The sequence below is a fragment of the Xenopus laevis genome, chromosome 9_10L, assembly GCF_017654675.1.
Source record: "Xenopus laevis strain J_2021 chromosome 9_10L, Xenopus_laevis_v10.1, whole genome shotgun sequence".
In the NCBI taxonomy this organism is placed as follows: domain Eukaryota; kingdom Metazoa; phylum Chordata; class Amphibia; order Anura; family Pipidae; genus Xenopus; species Xenopus laevis.
In genome coordinates, this window is record NC_054387.1 from 118,617,161 (window position 1) to 118,635,384 (window position 18,224).

General features: G+C 43.0%; 1 protein-coding gene across 1 annotated transcript in view; it reads left to right on the forward strand.

Annotated features, from left to right (window-relative positions):
- Positions 1 to 16,208, forward strand: part of pkd1.L (polycystin 1, transient receptor potential channel interacting L homeolog) — a 100,388-nt gene extending 84,180 nt beyond the window's left edge. The window contains exons 23-46 of the mRNA XM_018236581.2: positions 869 to 1,471; positions 2,102 to 2,258; positions 3,275 to 3,527; positions 3,699 to 3,894; positions 4,125 to 4,295; positions 4,645 to 4,788; positions 4,871 to 5,081; positions 5,323 to 5,449; positions 5,814 to 5,924; positions 6,118 to 6,167; positions 6,295 to 6,500; positions 6,580 to 6,655; positions 6,927 to 7,045; positions 7,444 to 7,652; positions 8,086 to 8,280; positions 9,202 to 9,341; positions 9,513 to 9,640; positions 9,719 to 9,851; positions 10,126 to 10,251; positions 11,718 to 11,892; positions 12,094 to 12,381; positions 12,478 to 12,612; positions 13,103 to 13,417; positions 13,651 to 16,208. Coding sequence (XP_018092070.1) covers positions 869 to 1,471; positions 2,102 to 2,258; positions 3,275 to 3,527; positions 3,699 to 3,894; positions 4,125 to 4,295; positions 4,645 to 4,788; positions 4,871 to 5,081; positions 5,323 to 5,449; positions 5,814 to 5,924; positions 6,118 to 6,167; positions 6,295 to 6,500; positions 6,580 to 6,655; positions 6,927 to 7,045; positions 7,444 to 7,652; positions 8,086 to 8,280; positions 9,202 to 9,341; positions 9,513 to 9,640; positions 9,719 to 9,851; positions 10,126 to 10,251; positions 11,718 to 11,892; positions 12,094 to 12,381; positions 12,478 to 12,612; positions 13,103 to 13,417; positions 13,651 to 14,307 — 4,925 coding nt within the window. The 3' untranslated portion in view covers positions 14,308 to 16,208. The remainder of the gene's footprint in view (positions 1 to 868; positions 1,472 to 2,101; positions 2,259 to 3,274; positions 3,528 to 3,698; positions 3,895 to 4,124; positions 4,296 to 4,644; positions 4,789 to 4,870; positions 5,082 to 5,322; positions 5,450 to 5,813; positions 5,925 to 6,117; positions 6,168 to 6,294; positions 6,501 to 6,579; positions 6,656 to 6,926; positions 7,046 to 7,443; positions 7,653 to 8,085; positions 8,281 to 9,201; positions 9,342 to 9,512; positions 9,641 to 9,718; positions 9,852 to 10,125; positions 10,252 to 11,717; positions 11,893 to 12,093; positions 12,382 to 12,477; positions 12,613 to 13,102; positions 13,418 to 13,650) is intronic.
- Positions 16,209 to 18,224: the final 2,016 nt, after the last annotated feature.

The following is an 18,224-nucleotide window of genomic DNA, read 5'->3' on the forward strand; positions in this document are numbered from 1 at the left end:
AGGTATATGTGTTTAGTTGCCCTATAGAAAAAGGACCTGGTCCAAAAAAGGGGAGCCTGGTCCGGTCACCCAAATGATGGGCTAAATTGGGTTGATTTCATTTTTTACCCATAAGGTGGGCCAACTATTCTGATATTCAGTGTGTCCATGCAAAACTGTTGGCTGCAGAGGGCATCCGTGTCCTGACATAGTTCATGACCAAAGGAATAGGAACCAGTCCCAATAAGATGACCTTTGTGGAAGGGACAGTTTTAATGCACCAGCCAATAGGCTGACAATTTGCCAGAAGAAGTCACAATGGTCAGCCATTGCCCATATTATAGGGGTAGTCCACTTTCAAGTTCACTTTAGTATGTTATAGAATGGTCAATTCTGAGCAACTTTTCATTTGGTCTTCATTTAATATTCTTTATAGTTTTTGTATTATTTACATTCTTCTTCTGACACTTTCTCTTTCACTGACCCCAGTAGCCCATTGCTTTGTAAGGCTACCATTTTATTGTCATTATTTATTACTTATCATTCTATTCAGTCCCTCTCCTATTCATATTCCAATTTCTCGTTCAAACTACTGCCTGGTTGCAAGGGTAATATGGAACTTCGCAACCACAAAGCTGCTGAAATTCCACTGAAAAGGTGAACCACAAATAAAATGAAGACCAATTGTAAATTGTTTCCAAATATAAATGTTAATTTAAAGGTGAACATTCCTTGTAATGAATTTAGAGCTGTGGTCCCAAACTGGGCCACTGGTGTCCTGTTAAAATGGAATTTGAAAGAATGCCTACTGTGTTTCTTGAAAGCTGAGTTGAATATATAGAGCTTATTTCCAGGAATAGACAATATTTATGAAATTTCTGTATTGCAGGAGACCTCATTCACCTGGTCAATACCAACTCTCCCACATACAAACATGGGAATCTTTGTGCTGGTGACAAATCCTTGGCAGTGGCCTCTAAGGCGTACAACCTCTCATCTGACCTTATGCGGATCCTCATGAAATCTAGGGTGCTCAACGAGGAGCCTCTGACCCTCCAAGGAGGAGAAATCTTGGCCCGGGGCAAGCGTTCTGATCCACTCAACTTGCTCTGCTATAGTAACCAGACAGGCTGCCAGTTCTTCATTCCCCAGGGATTTAACAGTGCCCTACCTGACCTGTCAGATATAATCCAGGTCATGTTCCAAGTGGACTCCAACCCCTATCCTTATGGTTTTATCACTGACTACACAGTGTCCACCAAGGTAGCCTCCATGGAGTTCCACACCAGCAATGGCAGCCAGATCCCCGTCGAGAGCTTGGACTCTGAGAAGGCCATCACTGTCCGCATTGATAACAACACCGGAGACCGCAATATAACAGCTGGTGTAGCCACGATAGAACGCCGTCGCTCTGTGAAGGTGGATATAGAGACAAATAGCAGTAATGTGAATGCGAGGCTTCACATACAAGTCACCTATGTGGTCCTTGATGGTGAGTGCGTTAAACAGAACCAGGAATTGGAGTCCACTAGGCAAATGTTTAGTGTTGACATAAAGAGCATCATTTCCTTCTGCCCTTGGGTGCAAAATTTTCTCCTTTTTTCTTTCATTATAAACTGCCACATAGAAAGACTAGTCTTGCCTATGTCATAGAGACAGCTAGAGTAAATTACATGCGTTACTGTAGGTTCACTGGAGCTCAGTACTTACGTGTTTAGGCACCCTGCAAGGTCTCCATGCTAATAAAAATATTTCTAAAAGGTCTGAAACGCCACAGGAGACAGCAACCAACAAGTGTCACACTTACTAAAGGGTATTGACCGAAACTTTGTGTAACCACTACCTGTAGTAAATTGTTTTGCAGTTAATTTGCTGGGGATATTTTCCTTTTTCTTTTGTTTTGCTGAACAAGTGGAGTTGCAGCACAGAGTAACTATGAGGAAGTATTATGTTTTACGGGAGCTAGCACACGGGCAGATTCGGCTCTTCTGCGGGGCAACAATCTCCCTGAATCTGCCCGTATGCTTGAACCCTTAGAAAGATTTCTACTTCACCGTGCAAACAACAAAATAACTGCCTGGACTATCCCAAACTAACAATACTGATTTTCCTTCCCATGCAGATCGGTATGTGCTGAGTGAACCGGAGCCATTCATCACTGCTTACTTACATGAATCTGGTCACCCCAACCAGTACAATTTCACTGATATGAAGCAGATTGGGATGGAGGATTTGTCCAGACAGGATCACAAGCTCTACACGTTCTTCTTAGTGCCAATGTAAGAGAACATTAAGTACAGACTTATTGTGGTAGTGATCCATACCTTCGATACAGGGCATGATGGTCACCAGGACAACTGGAGACTCCTTAGTATCTTGGAAAAATGAAAAAGATTGAAGTATTGTGAAAACTGTTTGATTTTAGGCTTAAGAAATGTGTTGTCCCAGTTGGGATGTGCATATCCATCAGCTGAAAAAATGTGGGAGGGCCATGATTTGCACTGGGTGGATGCTACAAGTAGTACTTAAGTGGTAATGGAAGTGGGCAGAGATGTGGTGGAGAGTTGCTGATGTCATATGTGCCACGGTGCCCAGTGTAAATGCTATGTGACATTAGGTATCATCTTGTACAAGGCCTTGGATTGGATTTTGGAGATGCACCAAATCCAGGGTTTGGTTGAATTTAGATTTGGTCCAATCCTCAGTGTTCACCCAAATCAAACTACTTGACATTGTTTTTTGTATGAGTTAGGGTAGGCAAACAGAAGAGGTACATGCCTAGTGCCACACCGTTGTTGCACCATAGACTCTTCTGCGCACCCCAAGTTCCAGCTTTTGTATTTATTGGGTATAGAAGGATTTGAGCAGATGAATTGAGGAGAGAATATGAGAAGAGTCCTATTTAGACACACCCACTTTTCACCCAGGGCATGCCTGTTTCACTCACAGACATGCTACAATCCTGTAGCACTTTGTTCTGGTAGTAGTGTTGCAGTTCTTTCTGTTAGTAGTGTAGCAATTCCTTTTTTAGTAGAGTAGGAGTTTCCAGCTGTCTCATACATATCGTCAGGAGGTGAGGGGTTGCCTGATGAAGGATCTGAGAAAAGGAACAGGTCATAAAGCGCTCTTCTGTTGTTAAATTTGAGATATGGAGGAAGAGGAGAGGGAAAGCAGTGGAATTATTAAAAGTGATATCAAGGGGGGACAGCAAGGAACAATGTATGGCTGTAGAAGTCAGAGAAACTTATGGAAAGGACATTGCCTCTCATTTCCTTCTCTTCTGTTAAACTTCTAGGACTGGGGACCTGTCCAGGCACTATTATCTAAACATCACCAATCACTACATGTGGACCTCTGTGGAGGTGACAGTTGGCTTGTACACATCCCTGTGCCAGTACTTCGATGGGAATGAGAACAAGTGGAGCACAGATGGGGTTTTTCCTCTAAATGACACCCGACCGGACCAAGCAGTGTGTTTGACCCGGCACCTCACCGCTTTCGGAGCCAGCCTGTTTGTCCCACCTCATTCAGTCATGTTTATCCACCCAGTAAGTGAAAAAGATTAAACCCCTGTAAATCCTTCTCTGTTCTCCAGTTTGGTCTTAAATAAATCTGTCCAATAGTAATAAAGGGATAATAAAGGAAATGTATAGGGGCAGATGGAGTATGGTAATGCTTATGTTGCTAAGGGTCAGTTGACCACTCTTCTGTCTCTGCAGCCTCCTCCCCCTGGAATAAACTACATTGTCCTACTCACCTGTGCAGTCTGCTTTGTCACCTACTCAGTGGCAACTATAATAGTTCACAAGCTGGACCTGCTTGATGTGAATAAAGCTGGCGTTATCCCTTTCTGTGGCAAGGCCGGATCTTTTAAATATAAGGTCCTGGTGAAGACTGGATGGGGTCGAGGCTCCGGTGAGTAGCAAGTACCGTTTGAGCATGTGTTACGATTGGTCATGTTGCAGGAAGGGTGTAGGTCATTGTTGGATGCCAATAGTTTTCTAGAGTGTATTCTGTTGATGGAGGTGAATAAAAATAGTAGAGTAAATGTAGTAAAAAATGATTGGACTACAGAAACTCTACATGTTCTTTTACCTTACACTAACAATTGTGCTCTTGTTGATACACCTGCTTCTCTGATACAGGTACAACAGCACACGTTGGGATCAGTCTTTATGGAGTAGATTACAAGAGCGGGCACAGGCATCTAGATGGAGACAACACCTTCCACAGGAACAGCGTGGATATCTTCCAGATTGCAACAGAGAAGAACTTGGGGAACATTTGGAAAATCCGCCTTTGGCACGACAATAAAGGTATTGTTACATAGTTACATAGTTAAATCGGGTTGAAAAAAGACAAAGTCCATCAAGTTCAGCCCCTCCAAATGAAAACCCAGCATCCATACACACACCCCTCCATACTTTCATATAAATTATATATACCCATATTTATACTAACTATAGAGTTTTGTATCACAATAGCCTTTGATATTATGTCTGTCCAAAAAATCAATCTATTGTGCATGGAAGCGACGCTGTATTTCTACTGTATTTGTTTCTATAGCATTACAAGTGCGTGCAGTGCTTTACGTAGCATAAACACTAAGACATACAGCCCCTGGCTCCACCATTTAGGAACCAACAGTTAATTTCTCTCTCTCAGGCCTGAGTCCATCCTGGTACGTGCAGCATGTCATAATTCGAGATCTTCAGAGCAATAAGGAATACTTCTTCCTGGTGAATGACTGGTTATCGGTGGGGCGGGAGGAGAGCGGGCGCAGAGTAGAGAGAGAGATCTTTGCTGCCAGTGAGTATTCCTGGTACATCCTTGTTCCATGTCTTGTCTCTGGCCAGACACGTGCAGAACAAACTCTATCCTTTCCCTTCAGGTGAGACAGAGCTGAAGCAGTTCTCCAGAATCTTTGTAGCAGAGGTGCAGCGGGGGGTTTCCGAGAAGCACGTTTGGCTGTCGATGTGGGATCGCCCCCCGCGCAGCCGCTTCACTCGGGTTCAAAGAGCCACGTGCTGTGCTTTGCTCATTTTCCTCTTCCTCTGTGCCAATGCTGTGTGGTATGGAGTGGTCGGAGACAAGGAACTTGGGTGAGTCTCTTTCACTAAACTCGATGGCAAGCAGAACATCTTTTGTATCACCAGCTGTCTGATTATTCTCTACGGCACTGATGCTGGTCCCATAGTTATTTAGTTGTCCATATGGGAACCATAATTGTAGAAAAACCTTCCAAAGTATTAATTTGTAGTTGGAATAGTCGGTTATAAGTCTAGGGATGGTTATGTGCTGACCAATGCTGTTTGTGAATGAGAACTCTGCTTTGTGCTCTAGGGATGGTGCTGTGTCCCAGCATGTTCCTCTAAGCGTGGATTCGGTGGCTGTAGGGATGGTGACCAGTGTATTGGTGTATCCTATATACCTGTTTCTCCTCTTCCTCTTCAGACGAGCCCGAAGCAAGGTAAAATATGGGGAAAGTGACTATGGCTTGAGTGTGAATCTTCAGGCATTTGTCACTGCAAACTAGTGAAAGAATATTATAAAACATAATAAATCCTCTGTTGTAAAATGTGAGGATATTAGAAGTCAACTTGTACTTATGTGGCCTGTATATAAGTACTCAGCCTGCAGCCTTGTGCCTTAATATATGAATTCTGATATCCGTATAATGTATATATTACTCCCAAAACAAGTATGTCCTATGTTCCATTCCCTGAGTGTGGTACTATAACTCCCAAAAGCAATAGCCAGATATATGTCCTCATTATCATTTCTCTGGCAGTCCTTGTGTTTGAAGTCTCTTTATCCATATGATTCCTCCACAGACCTGCATCAGGCAGTCCCTCTCATACTTTGATCAACAGTCTTTGGAAATTGATAATTACCTTGATATGATGGAAAGTTCCTTTATAACATATACTGGAATCCATGGAGAGGTGAGGCCACACGCTGACCGAGCATGATAAATGCTGTTTCTTGTTGTTTATGCCTTATGCTTCCAACCCAATGAGTTTGTTTATCCAAGCTCAGTTCTGATTGGACATTGTGCCTAACCAATCAAAGACAACAATGATGCCATAGATATGTTGGCTTTGGCACTACCAGTAACATCTCGTTTTTATTCTTTAGGCTTTTTCAGACCAAACCAAAACAGATATACCTATAGATGATACAAAGAGGTAAGTGACCTGACAAGGTGTATGAACCTTTATATACACAAGATAGATTAGAGACAACAGACTGCCTACTGTTGGGCAGGTTCTATAAGATCATTATAGATCCTCATCTTTGGGTCTCATCCGGCAGCTTCATCCAGTGGACTAGCAATGAAGGCATGCTCAGCTGGCCAGACCTGCTTAGTGATCCCTCTATTATGGGAAATACTATTCAGAAGCTAGAGAGACGAAGAACCATCCGTCACCTTGGACTCGATGCCAGCTCCCACCCCAGTGAAGATGATAGTGTCGTGCTTGGCCTTCCTCATTCCCTGGCCCGCCAGTTTCTGGCTTCAGGTAAGGGAAAAGCTATTGAGGTCTTTGTCATTGATTTTGCATGATATATATATATTTATTGTCTGATTTATATCTGCAGATGGAGCCAGTAGCATGTCGCTCCCACAGGATCTCAGGCGGATCTCCAGAACAGATACCGATCTATTGTCTGACCTGTAAGTAGAATCCTGTTAATGAAGTAAATCAAATTGAATGGCTGGTTATGTAATAAGACATTTACTGCAATCAATACTATACTTGCCTAACACCAATACCCATCTTAACAAAGCCTTCCAGGAAAGGGGACCACCCCCACCTCCAATGGCATAGACAATATTCTGTGTCCTGCTTGGTTCACAAGCCCAACTAGACTACGAGGCTTCTCTCATGGTATATGATTTACCCTTGGATTTTAAGAACTGTTATTGTTACTGATTGTCTTCATAGATCCAACCCATTTGGAGATAAGACAGAGACCATAATATTGGAGAAACTGAATGAGAAGGGTCAGGCAGTGGCCGGCCATGCCAAAGAGATGACAAGATCACCCAAGTCGACTAGAACAGGTACAGGATTCAGTTTCGGCACCAAAAAAAAAATTACTTATTAGTACTTTTCCATCTATATCTGGTCATTGACCTTCTACAGGGAGAACTGATGAAAGCTATATCTTTTTGGGCCTTGCACTGCGGTTTCTGACTACTGTAAATGTTAAAAAAAAAGCCAGTTGATTCCCAAACCTGTGAAGACCCAGGCAAACCATTATGGGAATTCTGGCTGGAGGAAACCTAATTTCTCCTTCAAGGTTTCAACAGTGGAAAACACATTTTCTCATGAGTGGGATGGTACTGGACCCCCAGTAAAACAGAACATGTACTCCTGATGGTTATAGTTGTAAACCACAAACGAGAAATGTTGTTGTTGTCTAAGATCTGCATTTAACCTGTTTGCTTCATCTGCACAGTGATCACAGACGCTTTTCAGCGACGCAGAGAGATGCTGCCCTCGTGGTGTGCTCGCGTTGCTCTGGCTCTAAGCTGCTTCCTTCTGCTTTCCTGCTTTGTGGTCAGTTCCTGGATCGGAGTTGGCTTCACCTCCAGCGTGGGCCTCATGTGGCTTATCTCTGGGATCTTCAGTTTCCTCTGCTCTTTCTTCATACTGGAGCCCCTAAAGGTGAGTGGTTGGCAGGTGAATGCCTCCTTGAAGTAAAAGTCTGCTTGTGTCAAAATCACAGGTTTTTTGGGTTTAAGCCCTTGAAAGTTGGTTAAGAAGCTTTAGAACTCCATTAACTACAAGATCTCCATCCTACAGTAACTCTCGCTATAACTGGGCTTCTGGTTGGAACCATATTACACTGATTTGGGCCTTTTAGGCAGACAGTCCCACTTTTTGCTTATTTATAATGTAGGATAGTGGTTCCAAAATTCTAGGTCTGTCCTCTGCCCCAAAGGTAACAAAACAATTCCTTTAAGTCCAGTCTCCTGTTATCTAGATAGATAAATAAGTCAAGTTATACAATGGAGTATGATGATCCATTCTTAAACTGCTCCCCTTGGTAATACATACAAAGGTGAGAAAGCTGTATATTCTGTTGCTTGCCTGGCAGGTTCTTTTTGAAGCGCTGTACTTTGCTTTGGTGGTGAAACGTCTGCACCCAGAAGAAGAAGACACTCTGGTGGAATGCCCTATAGTGGAGCAAGTGTCTGAGCGGATCACTAAAGTGAGACCTCCCCAAGGGTTTGCCTTGTTCCAGGCCAGAGAGGAGGCACAGAAGGTGAAATTGCTGCACAGGATGCTGAAGGTAAAGAATGAGAATTATCTATGGCTGGTAGCTAGCAGCACACCATGGTGGAAATAGGGTTGCACCGAATCCAGGATTCGGTTTGAGATTCCTTTTTCGGCAGTGCCTGGCTGAACTGAATCCGAATCCAAAAACTATTCATTTACTGAATCCGAATCCAACAGCTTTTGGTTTGCCAAATTTACATATGCAAATTAGAGTTTGGTTTGATGTTCGGCCAAAACTTACTCAAAGGATTCAGGTAAATCATAAATTAGTGGATTCGGTGCATCCATATTTGAAACAGGGCAGCGGTATATATTTCTAAAATGCTCCTTGTTTAATTTCCCTGCTTCACAAATAGTTTAACTGTGGTTAAAGGACTGGTTTGAAGATGAGGCTGGTTTTTAAAGAAGGAAAGTCATCCTGCACTTGGGGGTGCCAAATGTTAGGCACCCACAAGTGATTGTATTGACTTACCTGAAACCCCCGGGCCGGTGTTCCTATCAGCAGAAAACTGCACCGGCCCAGGGTTATACCAGTGACCACCACGGAGAGCTCATCTTCTGTCTTCCACTTTCTTTGCACTGCTGCGCATGCGCAGTAGAACGAAAAGCCAAACTTTAACTAAAAAGTCGGCTATTTCGTTCAACCGCACATGCATCTTTCCCCCGAGAAATTTGAAGCAAGAAGAAGCTTCGAGGTGGTCACTGGTATAACCCCGGGCCGGTGCAGATTTCTGCTGATAGGAGCACCGGCCCAGGGTTTCATGTAAGTAAATACAATCACTTGGGGGTACCTAACATTTGGCAGCCCCAAGTGCAGGATGTATTTCCTTCTCCTTGAAGGCAGCATTGGATCAGTGATAACTCAGCTGACTGCACTATGTATGCTGTGTAAATGCTTACAAGCCAAATGTTCTCTCTTTTTGGGTTATTTTAGAACCTTGTGGTGTTCATGCTCTTCTTCCTGGTCATCCTCATCACAAACTACGGGGAAGCTCCGAAAAACAACAACGCTTACCTCCTTCAGCGCTCCATCAGACAGGAACTGGGCACTCACAAATTCCTGCACATCAAAAGGTATAACATCTAAAGGTATAAGGCAGCTAAAGATATACAGTATATTCCTACAACTGCCAGTTTCATATAATATATATATGAAACACACACACAATATATATCAATATATATAGAGCAGTAGGTTTCGCAGTGAGTCTGTCTTTTTAGGTTGACTATATTCTATTTCCGAAGGTCTGATGAATTCTGGACGTGGGCATCTGAGATACTGTTACCATATCTGCACCATAAGCAGCCCCTGCAGCAGGGTTACAGCAGCTTGCTGGGAGTAGCTCGCCTGCGCCAGGTCCGACTGAAGGAAGGTAGGTAACTTTCACACTGACTTTCACCACTTATGAACTCCCCAGCCTGTAACTACTGATGTTTCTGTCTTCTTCCAGCCTTGCCAGCATCATGCAGCCTCCAACTGTTATCTGCTGGACGATCCTGCCCAGAGCTTTTTGATGATGCCATTTTCAAAAGTGCTGTCCTCCCATCACTGAACTGGTCCTATTCCCCACCTGATAATACAGGGTAAGCAATATCTTATTTAGTGACCGACTAACCCCCAACCTCCTCAGCAACTGCATATACTGTATACTGCCAGTTTACCAAAGAGTGTTTATCTTCCTTTAACTGTAAAGCCAATGAAATTCCAAGCCCTAACCCGATGATGTTGTGGTCATATTGGGACCTCTGGAGCCAGGAACCTGTTTTGTAGAACTTGATCCACATGACAGCTGTAATTTGTTTCTGTGCTAAACGATTATGTTCCTGTCTAACTTTCCCTTCTCTTTTGGTCTTGCAGAGCCTGGTACTGGGGATTCCTCTCCTTCTATGACACCTCTGGGTATGTGCAGCTTCTGCAGGGCAGCCAGAAGCATAACGAGGAACTGTTGGAGAAACTACAGCAGAGCTATTGGATTGACAACCTGTAAGCTAGCACATGTTTATACTTGGTAAAAGTAACACTGACAAAACTGCCTTCTAATTTATTCTTAGGTTAGAAGTACAGGCCCTCGGTTATTTCCAGCCACTGGAAACAACCCAAGGATATTACAGGCATTATGCACAGGCATTATGCACAGTAAGTTAAAAAATTGCTAAATTTTGGACACCCCTGTTCTACATTGTTTTAAAGGGAAACTAGAAAGTCTAGAATATAATAATGCTAGAAATGCTATATTTTGTACACTAAACATAAACATGCACTTACTGCACCAGAAGCCTAATTAACAAATGATTTATGCTTTCAAAGTTGGCCACAGGGGGTTAGTGATGTGCGGGCTGACCCGATACCCACGGGTCGACTTCGCAGTGCTCCCTGCGGGTGCGGGTTGTGCTCTTCTCCTGCTCTCCCCGCCCGCCACCTTCAAATGCCAGCATCCGACTTCTGGGTTCCTGTTTTATACTCTCGCGTCTGCTCACCCCGCCCCTTTTGTGACATCATAGTGACGTCATCGGCGGCGCGGATCTATAAAAGGACTCCCGGAAGCGGGTGCAGGGCGGGTTAGGGTCACTACAGGGGGTCACCATCTTGTAACTTTGTTATACATCTTTGCAAGACCAAGACTGTGCACATGCTCAGTGTCGATACAGCAAGACTGATTAATAATCAGAATATACAGACTGCACTGGGTCATGTGTTATATATAATCTAATGTGGATTTCATAATTTTTGTATTGTTTAATATAAACTTTTTCCTACTCTACAGAACCAGTCGCTGCAGCAAAATAATCCTCCAAATAGAATACCAGTTTATTTGTTTAATTCTGTCTCCATGATCTTTGTCCCTGCAGCCAGTTTATTTGTTTAAATCTGTCTCCATGATCTTTGTCCCTGCAGCTGGAGTTGGAAACCAGAGGATGTAAAGGCAAAAATAAAATCCCATTTTTACTTTATTAACTGAAAAATAAGCCTATCCCAAATAATAAATTTGTACCATTATTATAAGAAACCTGATTGTATGCAGTGAAATTCCCCCTTCATTTACTTGCTCTGACTGCTGTGGATACAAATCTCTACACGGGCACCGGGTGCTCTACAGGGAAACAAACAAAGCTACTCGAGTTCTCGGAAGTATGATTGTTTCCCTGCAGAGCAGTTAGGGACCGTCTGAAGTTTCTTATCTGCAGCAGCAAGTAAATGAAGGTGGAATTTCACTGCATACAGTCAGGTTTCTTATAAAAACGGTAGACATTTTTTAATTAAAGTATTTTGGACATAGGTTTCTTTTTCATTAAAGAAAGTAAAAATGGGATTTTATATTTTTGCCTTTACATTCCCTTTAATGGTGCATGTAGTAAGGACAAGCAGTGAAGGAATTAACAAGGGACAGACAGATGCTGCTTTCAATAGTAATTATATTTCTTCAGCTCTTACCATCTTTTCCCTTGCAGCACAAGGGCCCTGTTTGTGGAGTTCTCCCTGTACAGCCCCGGGGTAGAACTATACGCCTCGGTTACTCTGCTCCTGGAATTCCCGCTGGCAGACAGTGTTCTTCCTTCCACTGACATCAGGGCTTTTCCCTTGCTACGTCTGACCAGTGGCACCCACCTCCTTCTGGTGATGATGGTATGTACAATGTATATCCCCTTCTGTTATTTGAGACTTTAAAACCTCATGCTGCAATTGTTAACAAACAGGGAGAACTGTGATTTTAGTATGGGGCAAAGTCACTCACTGACTCATTTGCTGCAGGTACTTTGCGATAACAGAGATGGAATTTCTGCCAGTGGGTATAGCACCCCAAACCTTGCCTTTCCTTCCTCCTAGGTTTTCCTGATGATGTTTGTGGTGTACTTTGTCCTTTCTGAGTGCCTTATTATCAGGAAGGAAGGACTGCAGTATTTCACCCACTTCTGGAACTACGTGCAGTGGCTGCTGACTGTACTGGCAGTCTGTACGGTGGTGGTATATCTCAGCAAGGCCAGTCTGGCTGACAGACAGTGGGACCGGTACCTGAAGGACAAAGAGTCCTTTGTCAGCTTGTATCAAGTGGGCTTCCTGGGAAACACCTTCCACAGCCTGTCTGCCTCCCTCCTCGTTTTGCTCACTGTGAAGGTAAGATATTATATCTTAAAGCGCCATTAATACGTTTGACACCCTGATGATAGTGACAAGGCATATTGTGACATCTCCCACTTACTATCCATCCAGGCTGCCCAGCAGATGCGATTTATCAGAGAGTGGTCTGTGTTTGGGAAAACACTCAGCCTAGCAGTGAGGGAGCTATGTGCTGCATCTGGCGCAGTCCTTGGACTGGTGTTGGTGTATGCTCAGCTTGGATTTTTGGTAAGAGGACAATCATAAAAGTCTGTTGAGTCTTGGGTTTATGTGTCAGTTTGTAAGATTTCCATATTTTGCTCTGGTTTACTTAATAACTTTCACTGTGCTCATAGCGGAGTAGACTGGGCAGCAAGATTGTTGTTTGTGTACCAGAATAATGTCTAGGAATGGCTCCACATGGCACCATTTGCCACCACTTCTCTGTCCCAGAGTTTGTGTCTTGTTAGTATTTATTTTTGGGGGGATTATATACAGGCTTTGAGGTGGCCTGCCTGTGTGTCCATAAGGAGAGCATTCTCATACATAACATACATGGATTCTATAAATAAAGCATAATAGTGGCCCCTGGCTTTAATGGCTAATTTCGAACTAAAAAGCTTCTCCGTGGGTAAATTAATACACATGGACGAGTTACAAAAATAGACATTTGCAGAAATCCACAGTTCTTACCTCCTACTAATTGTTCTCTTCATTGTCCTGTTTTTTTCCCGTTCAGCTCTTTTCTTCATCCTGGGAGAATTTCCACAGCTTTGGCTCCAGCATCCTGACTCTATTTGCTGTGGCACGAGGCAGTGTCAGTTTGAAGGCACCTTTCCCATATCCTTCTGCCATCTCTCACCTCTACTTTGCAAGCTATCTGGTGCTGGAAGTGTGGATACTGCTGCGCCTTTTTGCGGCAGTGCTGATAAATAGTTACCGCCAGGTGAGACTGGAAATGTTCCGCCCGGCTTTCGAACCTCAAGACTACGAGATGGTGGAGCTTTTTCTCAGGAGGCTACGCATATGGATGGGAGTCAGCAAGGTTAAGGAGGTATGATGGCTTTATCATCTTTATTATATAATACGTTCATGTAGTTGTAAGTTGGAGTGGAACGTAGAATGCTACACAATGTCGGCTCATCCCTAAACTACACTATACCACAGTGATATAGAGAAACACCCATAGCCATGAAGAAAGCCTAATATAGCCTTGAATTTTTATTGTACAGTCTCAAGTGTGTCTTCCAGTATCTACATTACATCACAACTTATTTCCTGTTTCAGTTCAGACACAAGGTGCGTTTTGAAGGAATGGAACCGCTCCCTTCACGTTCATCCAGTGACTCGAAATCATTCCGAGGCCTTACTCCAAGCGCTGCCTCTGACACCTCCTCGTCATCTTCTTTTTCGACCATCTCCAGCCAACTGGACAACTTAAGTGCCATCAGCTCCCGGGAGAGAGCAGAGGTAGATGCCAATGTGCAGAGGCTAGTGCCAGTGCTGGATACTCTGCTGTCACAGTTTGATCAGGTCAACCAGGCCACAGAGGACGTATATCGCATAGAGTGCTCCCTTGAAGATGTACAAAAAAGGGCATCCAAGAATCTAACGAAGATAAGGAAATGTGGAAGACCTAAAGCCAAGAGAAGTTTATCGAATATTCAGCTTTCCAGCGGAACATCCCAAAACATAGCAGCTGCCCAAACACATCATTCCAAACACAATACACGCAGTGAGGTTCCAAAAGATTCCATGCAGGTTCCCAGACCATCCACAGCTCCTCAGACATTGGTGGGGAACTCAGGAGCATGCAGGGTGAATGCTGTGGACAAAGCAAGAAAAGAAGAGCCGGCTGTGGTACCTATGCAAATAAACTTTGCCCAGAATAAAAAGAGAAAGTCAATACGGGCACATAATAGAGTTCACCCGAGTGTAAGTTAGCGGGCATCCATGCATCCATGTTAGTGATACCTCTGAAAGCTTGTCTTAAGAGACAACAGAGTTCTATGCACTTACCCAGCCCCAAAGAAATAATTTTGGGTGCAGTTCCAGATGGAAGTTTTGGGCTTTTTGCCCGGGAAGCTACGAGATCCACTGTTGAATAGCTCTTTTGTGTCAACACAGAGAGTAAACTTTAGGCCACTTCCTCTCAGCGTCAATCAATTTTATCTGTGTTTTCCTGCGTCTAAGCTTAAGGCAACCAACAGGACTAATTCCAAATGTCGTTACATGAGCCCTGGTGGCTCTTTATGGTCTTGAACCCATACCTTGGTTAGCCCAGGTGGCTCTAAAGATTTAAATGCATCCCATTAAAAGCCCTGGTGGCTATGTTTTTATAACGTCCCTAATAGAGGCCCTGGTGGCTTCTCAGAGTTACCTCCATGAGCCCTGGTGGTTCCTGTATAACTTAGGCTTGCAGGCAGCTGGCTGTCTCAAAGCATGTCCTGTTAATGGTGCTTATGGGCTGGCGTCTGGAAATGCTCATTTAGGAAATGCTACATCAAATGTTCATAGCAGTACTCGAGGAATGGAGGGGAAGTGTTGCCTTTTGCAACTCCTTGGTGCTTTGAGGGACCACTGGCTTGTTAGCCACTCCTGTAGTATTACAACAGGCCCACTGGCTTCTTCCTTTTTGGTCTCTATGTAAATATATCAGGGTGCTGCAGGTTTCTGTTTTTATTCTTTTAGGACATCGGCGAACCCTGAATAAAGGAACACATTCCCCCTTCTCCTTTAAAAACAAAAACATGGTCTCACAATGTAAAAGACCATTGACCTCATTATGCACTTAGGGAACAAGGACGAAATGTACGAGAAGAATTTATATGGTATGGTATGTCAGATGTGTGGTCTGACTGTATTACAGTAAATCGCACTACGCTTTGCCTTAAATGCTACATTTGTGTTTACGTGACACATCTTCAACCTCTTGCTAGAATATATCAGCCCCAATATCAAGAAACGGCAAGCAAGTTACCATTTAACATTTAGGCAGGACTGATACATTGATGACATTTTTTTTGTCCACCCTGAAAGGAAAGACCATCAGCTGTGCATTGAAGGGATGGACACCAACCAAACCTTGCCAGAGGAACAGACATTTGCCACAAAGGTGGAGAAAGGAACAAAGTTCCCACTTGATTTTTTTTTTTTATTAAAAGTCAGCCCTTTAAGTGGCATTACTTTCTAATACAGGAATGTTAAAGGGGTTTCAGATACAGCATTTACTATTGCGTCGTTAATAATATTCGTATATTCTAAAAAGGGTTGAAGACAAGAACTGAAAACACCTGTGCAGGCTGCCCTAAATAGGTCATACAGCTGGCACATTGCTTTAAAGATATATTTTCTTTTCAAATGTTTTAATGTTGTTTCTGTTGGAATGTAGTGTTATCGCTGCATAGCAGTTATCGAACCTGCTTCCCTCGACCAGCTGATCTGTTACAACTCCCAGCAAAGATGCTGGGAGTTGTTGTAGTTCCAGAACAGGGGAATGGCAGCAGGTTCCCTCGCTCTATACACATACATAATTATATATAGATATATTCAGCAGTTTGCATGGAGCGCCTAGCACTTTACCAAATGCTTTAACACATGTTACTAGAACAAAAATATTTAACAAACCACAAGAGAAGCATTAGGTGGGGGAAATCATGAACTGAAATACAAAGGATTTAGTGGGCTGTGGGTTTATTTTGTGCTTGGTCCTTTCTCTCTCTCACCCTTCCATGCTAAAAGGGGAAATTATCAACAGTATCAGTCAACACGAGCTCAATGAATAGGACTTGAACTGGATATGCTTTTTACTATTCTGAATGTAATTTTTTTTTTTTCTTGCACTACACAAGAAACTGAAACCACTTTCAGTTTTGAACTTGGTGCCTCCTTTCCTGGTTCTGATGAGTCACTGTTTGCAGAGGAGTAGTCAGTAAAGCAAAATATTAGTCCACAGATAATCCCAGTGAATAATGAGCTGCTCCTTATCACAACGGCTGCAGCATGGGGAAGGGAGGAGTTTGTTTATGTAATGCTCATTATCTTCATTTGAACAATAACGCTGTTTCCACTGGGAGAGGGGGGAGGTCATGTGGTAACAGTTGAGGTAAAGATGGATTTTTTTTTCGAATTCAAAGAAAAGATATACTAAACTTCTATCCTGTCCTATCTATTGCACTCATGTTGAGTAAAGGTATATAGAGGTGTTCACTGCCCCCACAAGTGCCTTCCATGCGCTCTGAGCAATCGCAATTTGCCATGAATATAGTTTCGAGGGTTTACATTTCCTGGTTTTGCCCCTTTCACTTGAAGCCATGAAGTGAGTGATCTAGAAGGGCCATTTGACATGGGCATTACAGAGTCCCCCTTACAGTTGGCTAAAACTGATGTAATGGGTCTAAAAATCAAAAATGGCCTCTTGATAAGACAACCCTCCCGCCCGGCACAAAAACTGTTCTGTTCCCTTGTACCTTAAAGGAACAGTAACATCAAAAAATTAAAGTGTTTTAAAGTACTAATACAAATATAGAGTAGTGTTGCCCTGCTCTGGTAAAACTGCTTCAGAAACACTACTGTTGTTTATATAAATAAGCTGGTGTTATCTGTTATCCATTATTTAACCTGTGCCATATAGCCTTTTTTCAGTGTCCGCCATTGCTACACAGCAGCTTGTTTATATGAACTATAGTAGTGTTTCTGAAGCAAACACATCAGTTTTACCAGTGCAGGGCAACACTACATGATATTTTCATTACTTTGAAACACTTTCATTTTTTGGTGCTACTGTTCCTTTAATCTCTTTCTATACAATACAACAGGGTATATAGTGGCAGTGTAGTGTAATACGACAGCAATGCCAAATTTGCTTCCCTTTACCAAAGAGCTGTTCTCATGACTCCACATACATTATGCTCCTCTTGATGGGGGTGAGAGAGAGAGAAAGAGACTCCTTTCCACAGCCCCACTAACATGTCACTATTAGGAGACCTGTGAGTCGTATTTACAGGTTACATAATTTGTATATTTTTGCAGGTTTTGCTATATTTTGATAGCATTATAATCCGTGAGCCCTAGAAGCACACTAAAGTTATTTAAATGAGGTATTTTGTGCTCACGTGCCGTTGTACATATTTATTTTATATCTAAATAGAAGGATCTGCTTTTTTTTTTCCGCCAAAGGCTGCACAGGTTCTCCAGCTGTTGTCGAACTACAACTCCCATGTTTCACTGTGAGTATGCCTCTCAAGGGCTGCAAAGGCGCGACAGGGAATTTGAATCAGATAAGCTGCTCAGATACTGTTATGAGAGTCCCAGTATCATTGTGGCTAGTGTTGTCACCTGGCCGGTATTTTACAGGTCCGGCCGGTAAAAATGATGGTTGATCCCAATGTTATTAATAGGGAAAAAAGATAAATATATAGGAAGGCCGGTATTTTTTTCCAGAAAAGGTGGCAACCCTAATTGTGGAATGTATGTTTGGGTGACAGAAGAATATTCCAATTTGAAAGTGTTAAAGAAGGATGAGTAGGCTGCTCTCTAGTTGAAGGCCCCACCCTCCCAATGTGAGGTAAAATTAAGAGGCCAGGCTCTGCCCCATGTTATAGCACATATTCCAGATCATCCCTGACTGAAAAATTTATATTTGACTGTGGAAAAGACTGTGTCCATTTGTAGGCAACTCTCCTCTCTGCCAGTCTGTGAGGAATAGGTCAGTCAGTTTGTATGTGGGAGGGAAGAAGCATGTGACCGGCAAACATCCAATCAGGTACAAGCTGAATTTCCAGTCAGAAAGACTACACGGCCACCATTTTACTGTCAACTATCTTAAGGTGGCCATACATGGATAGATCCGCTCGTTTGGC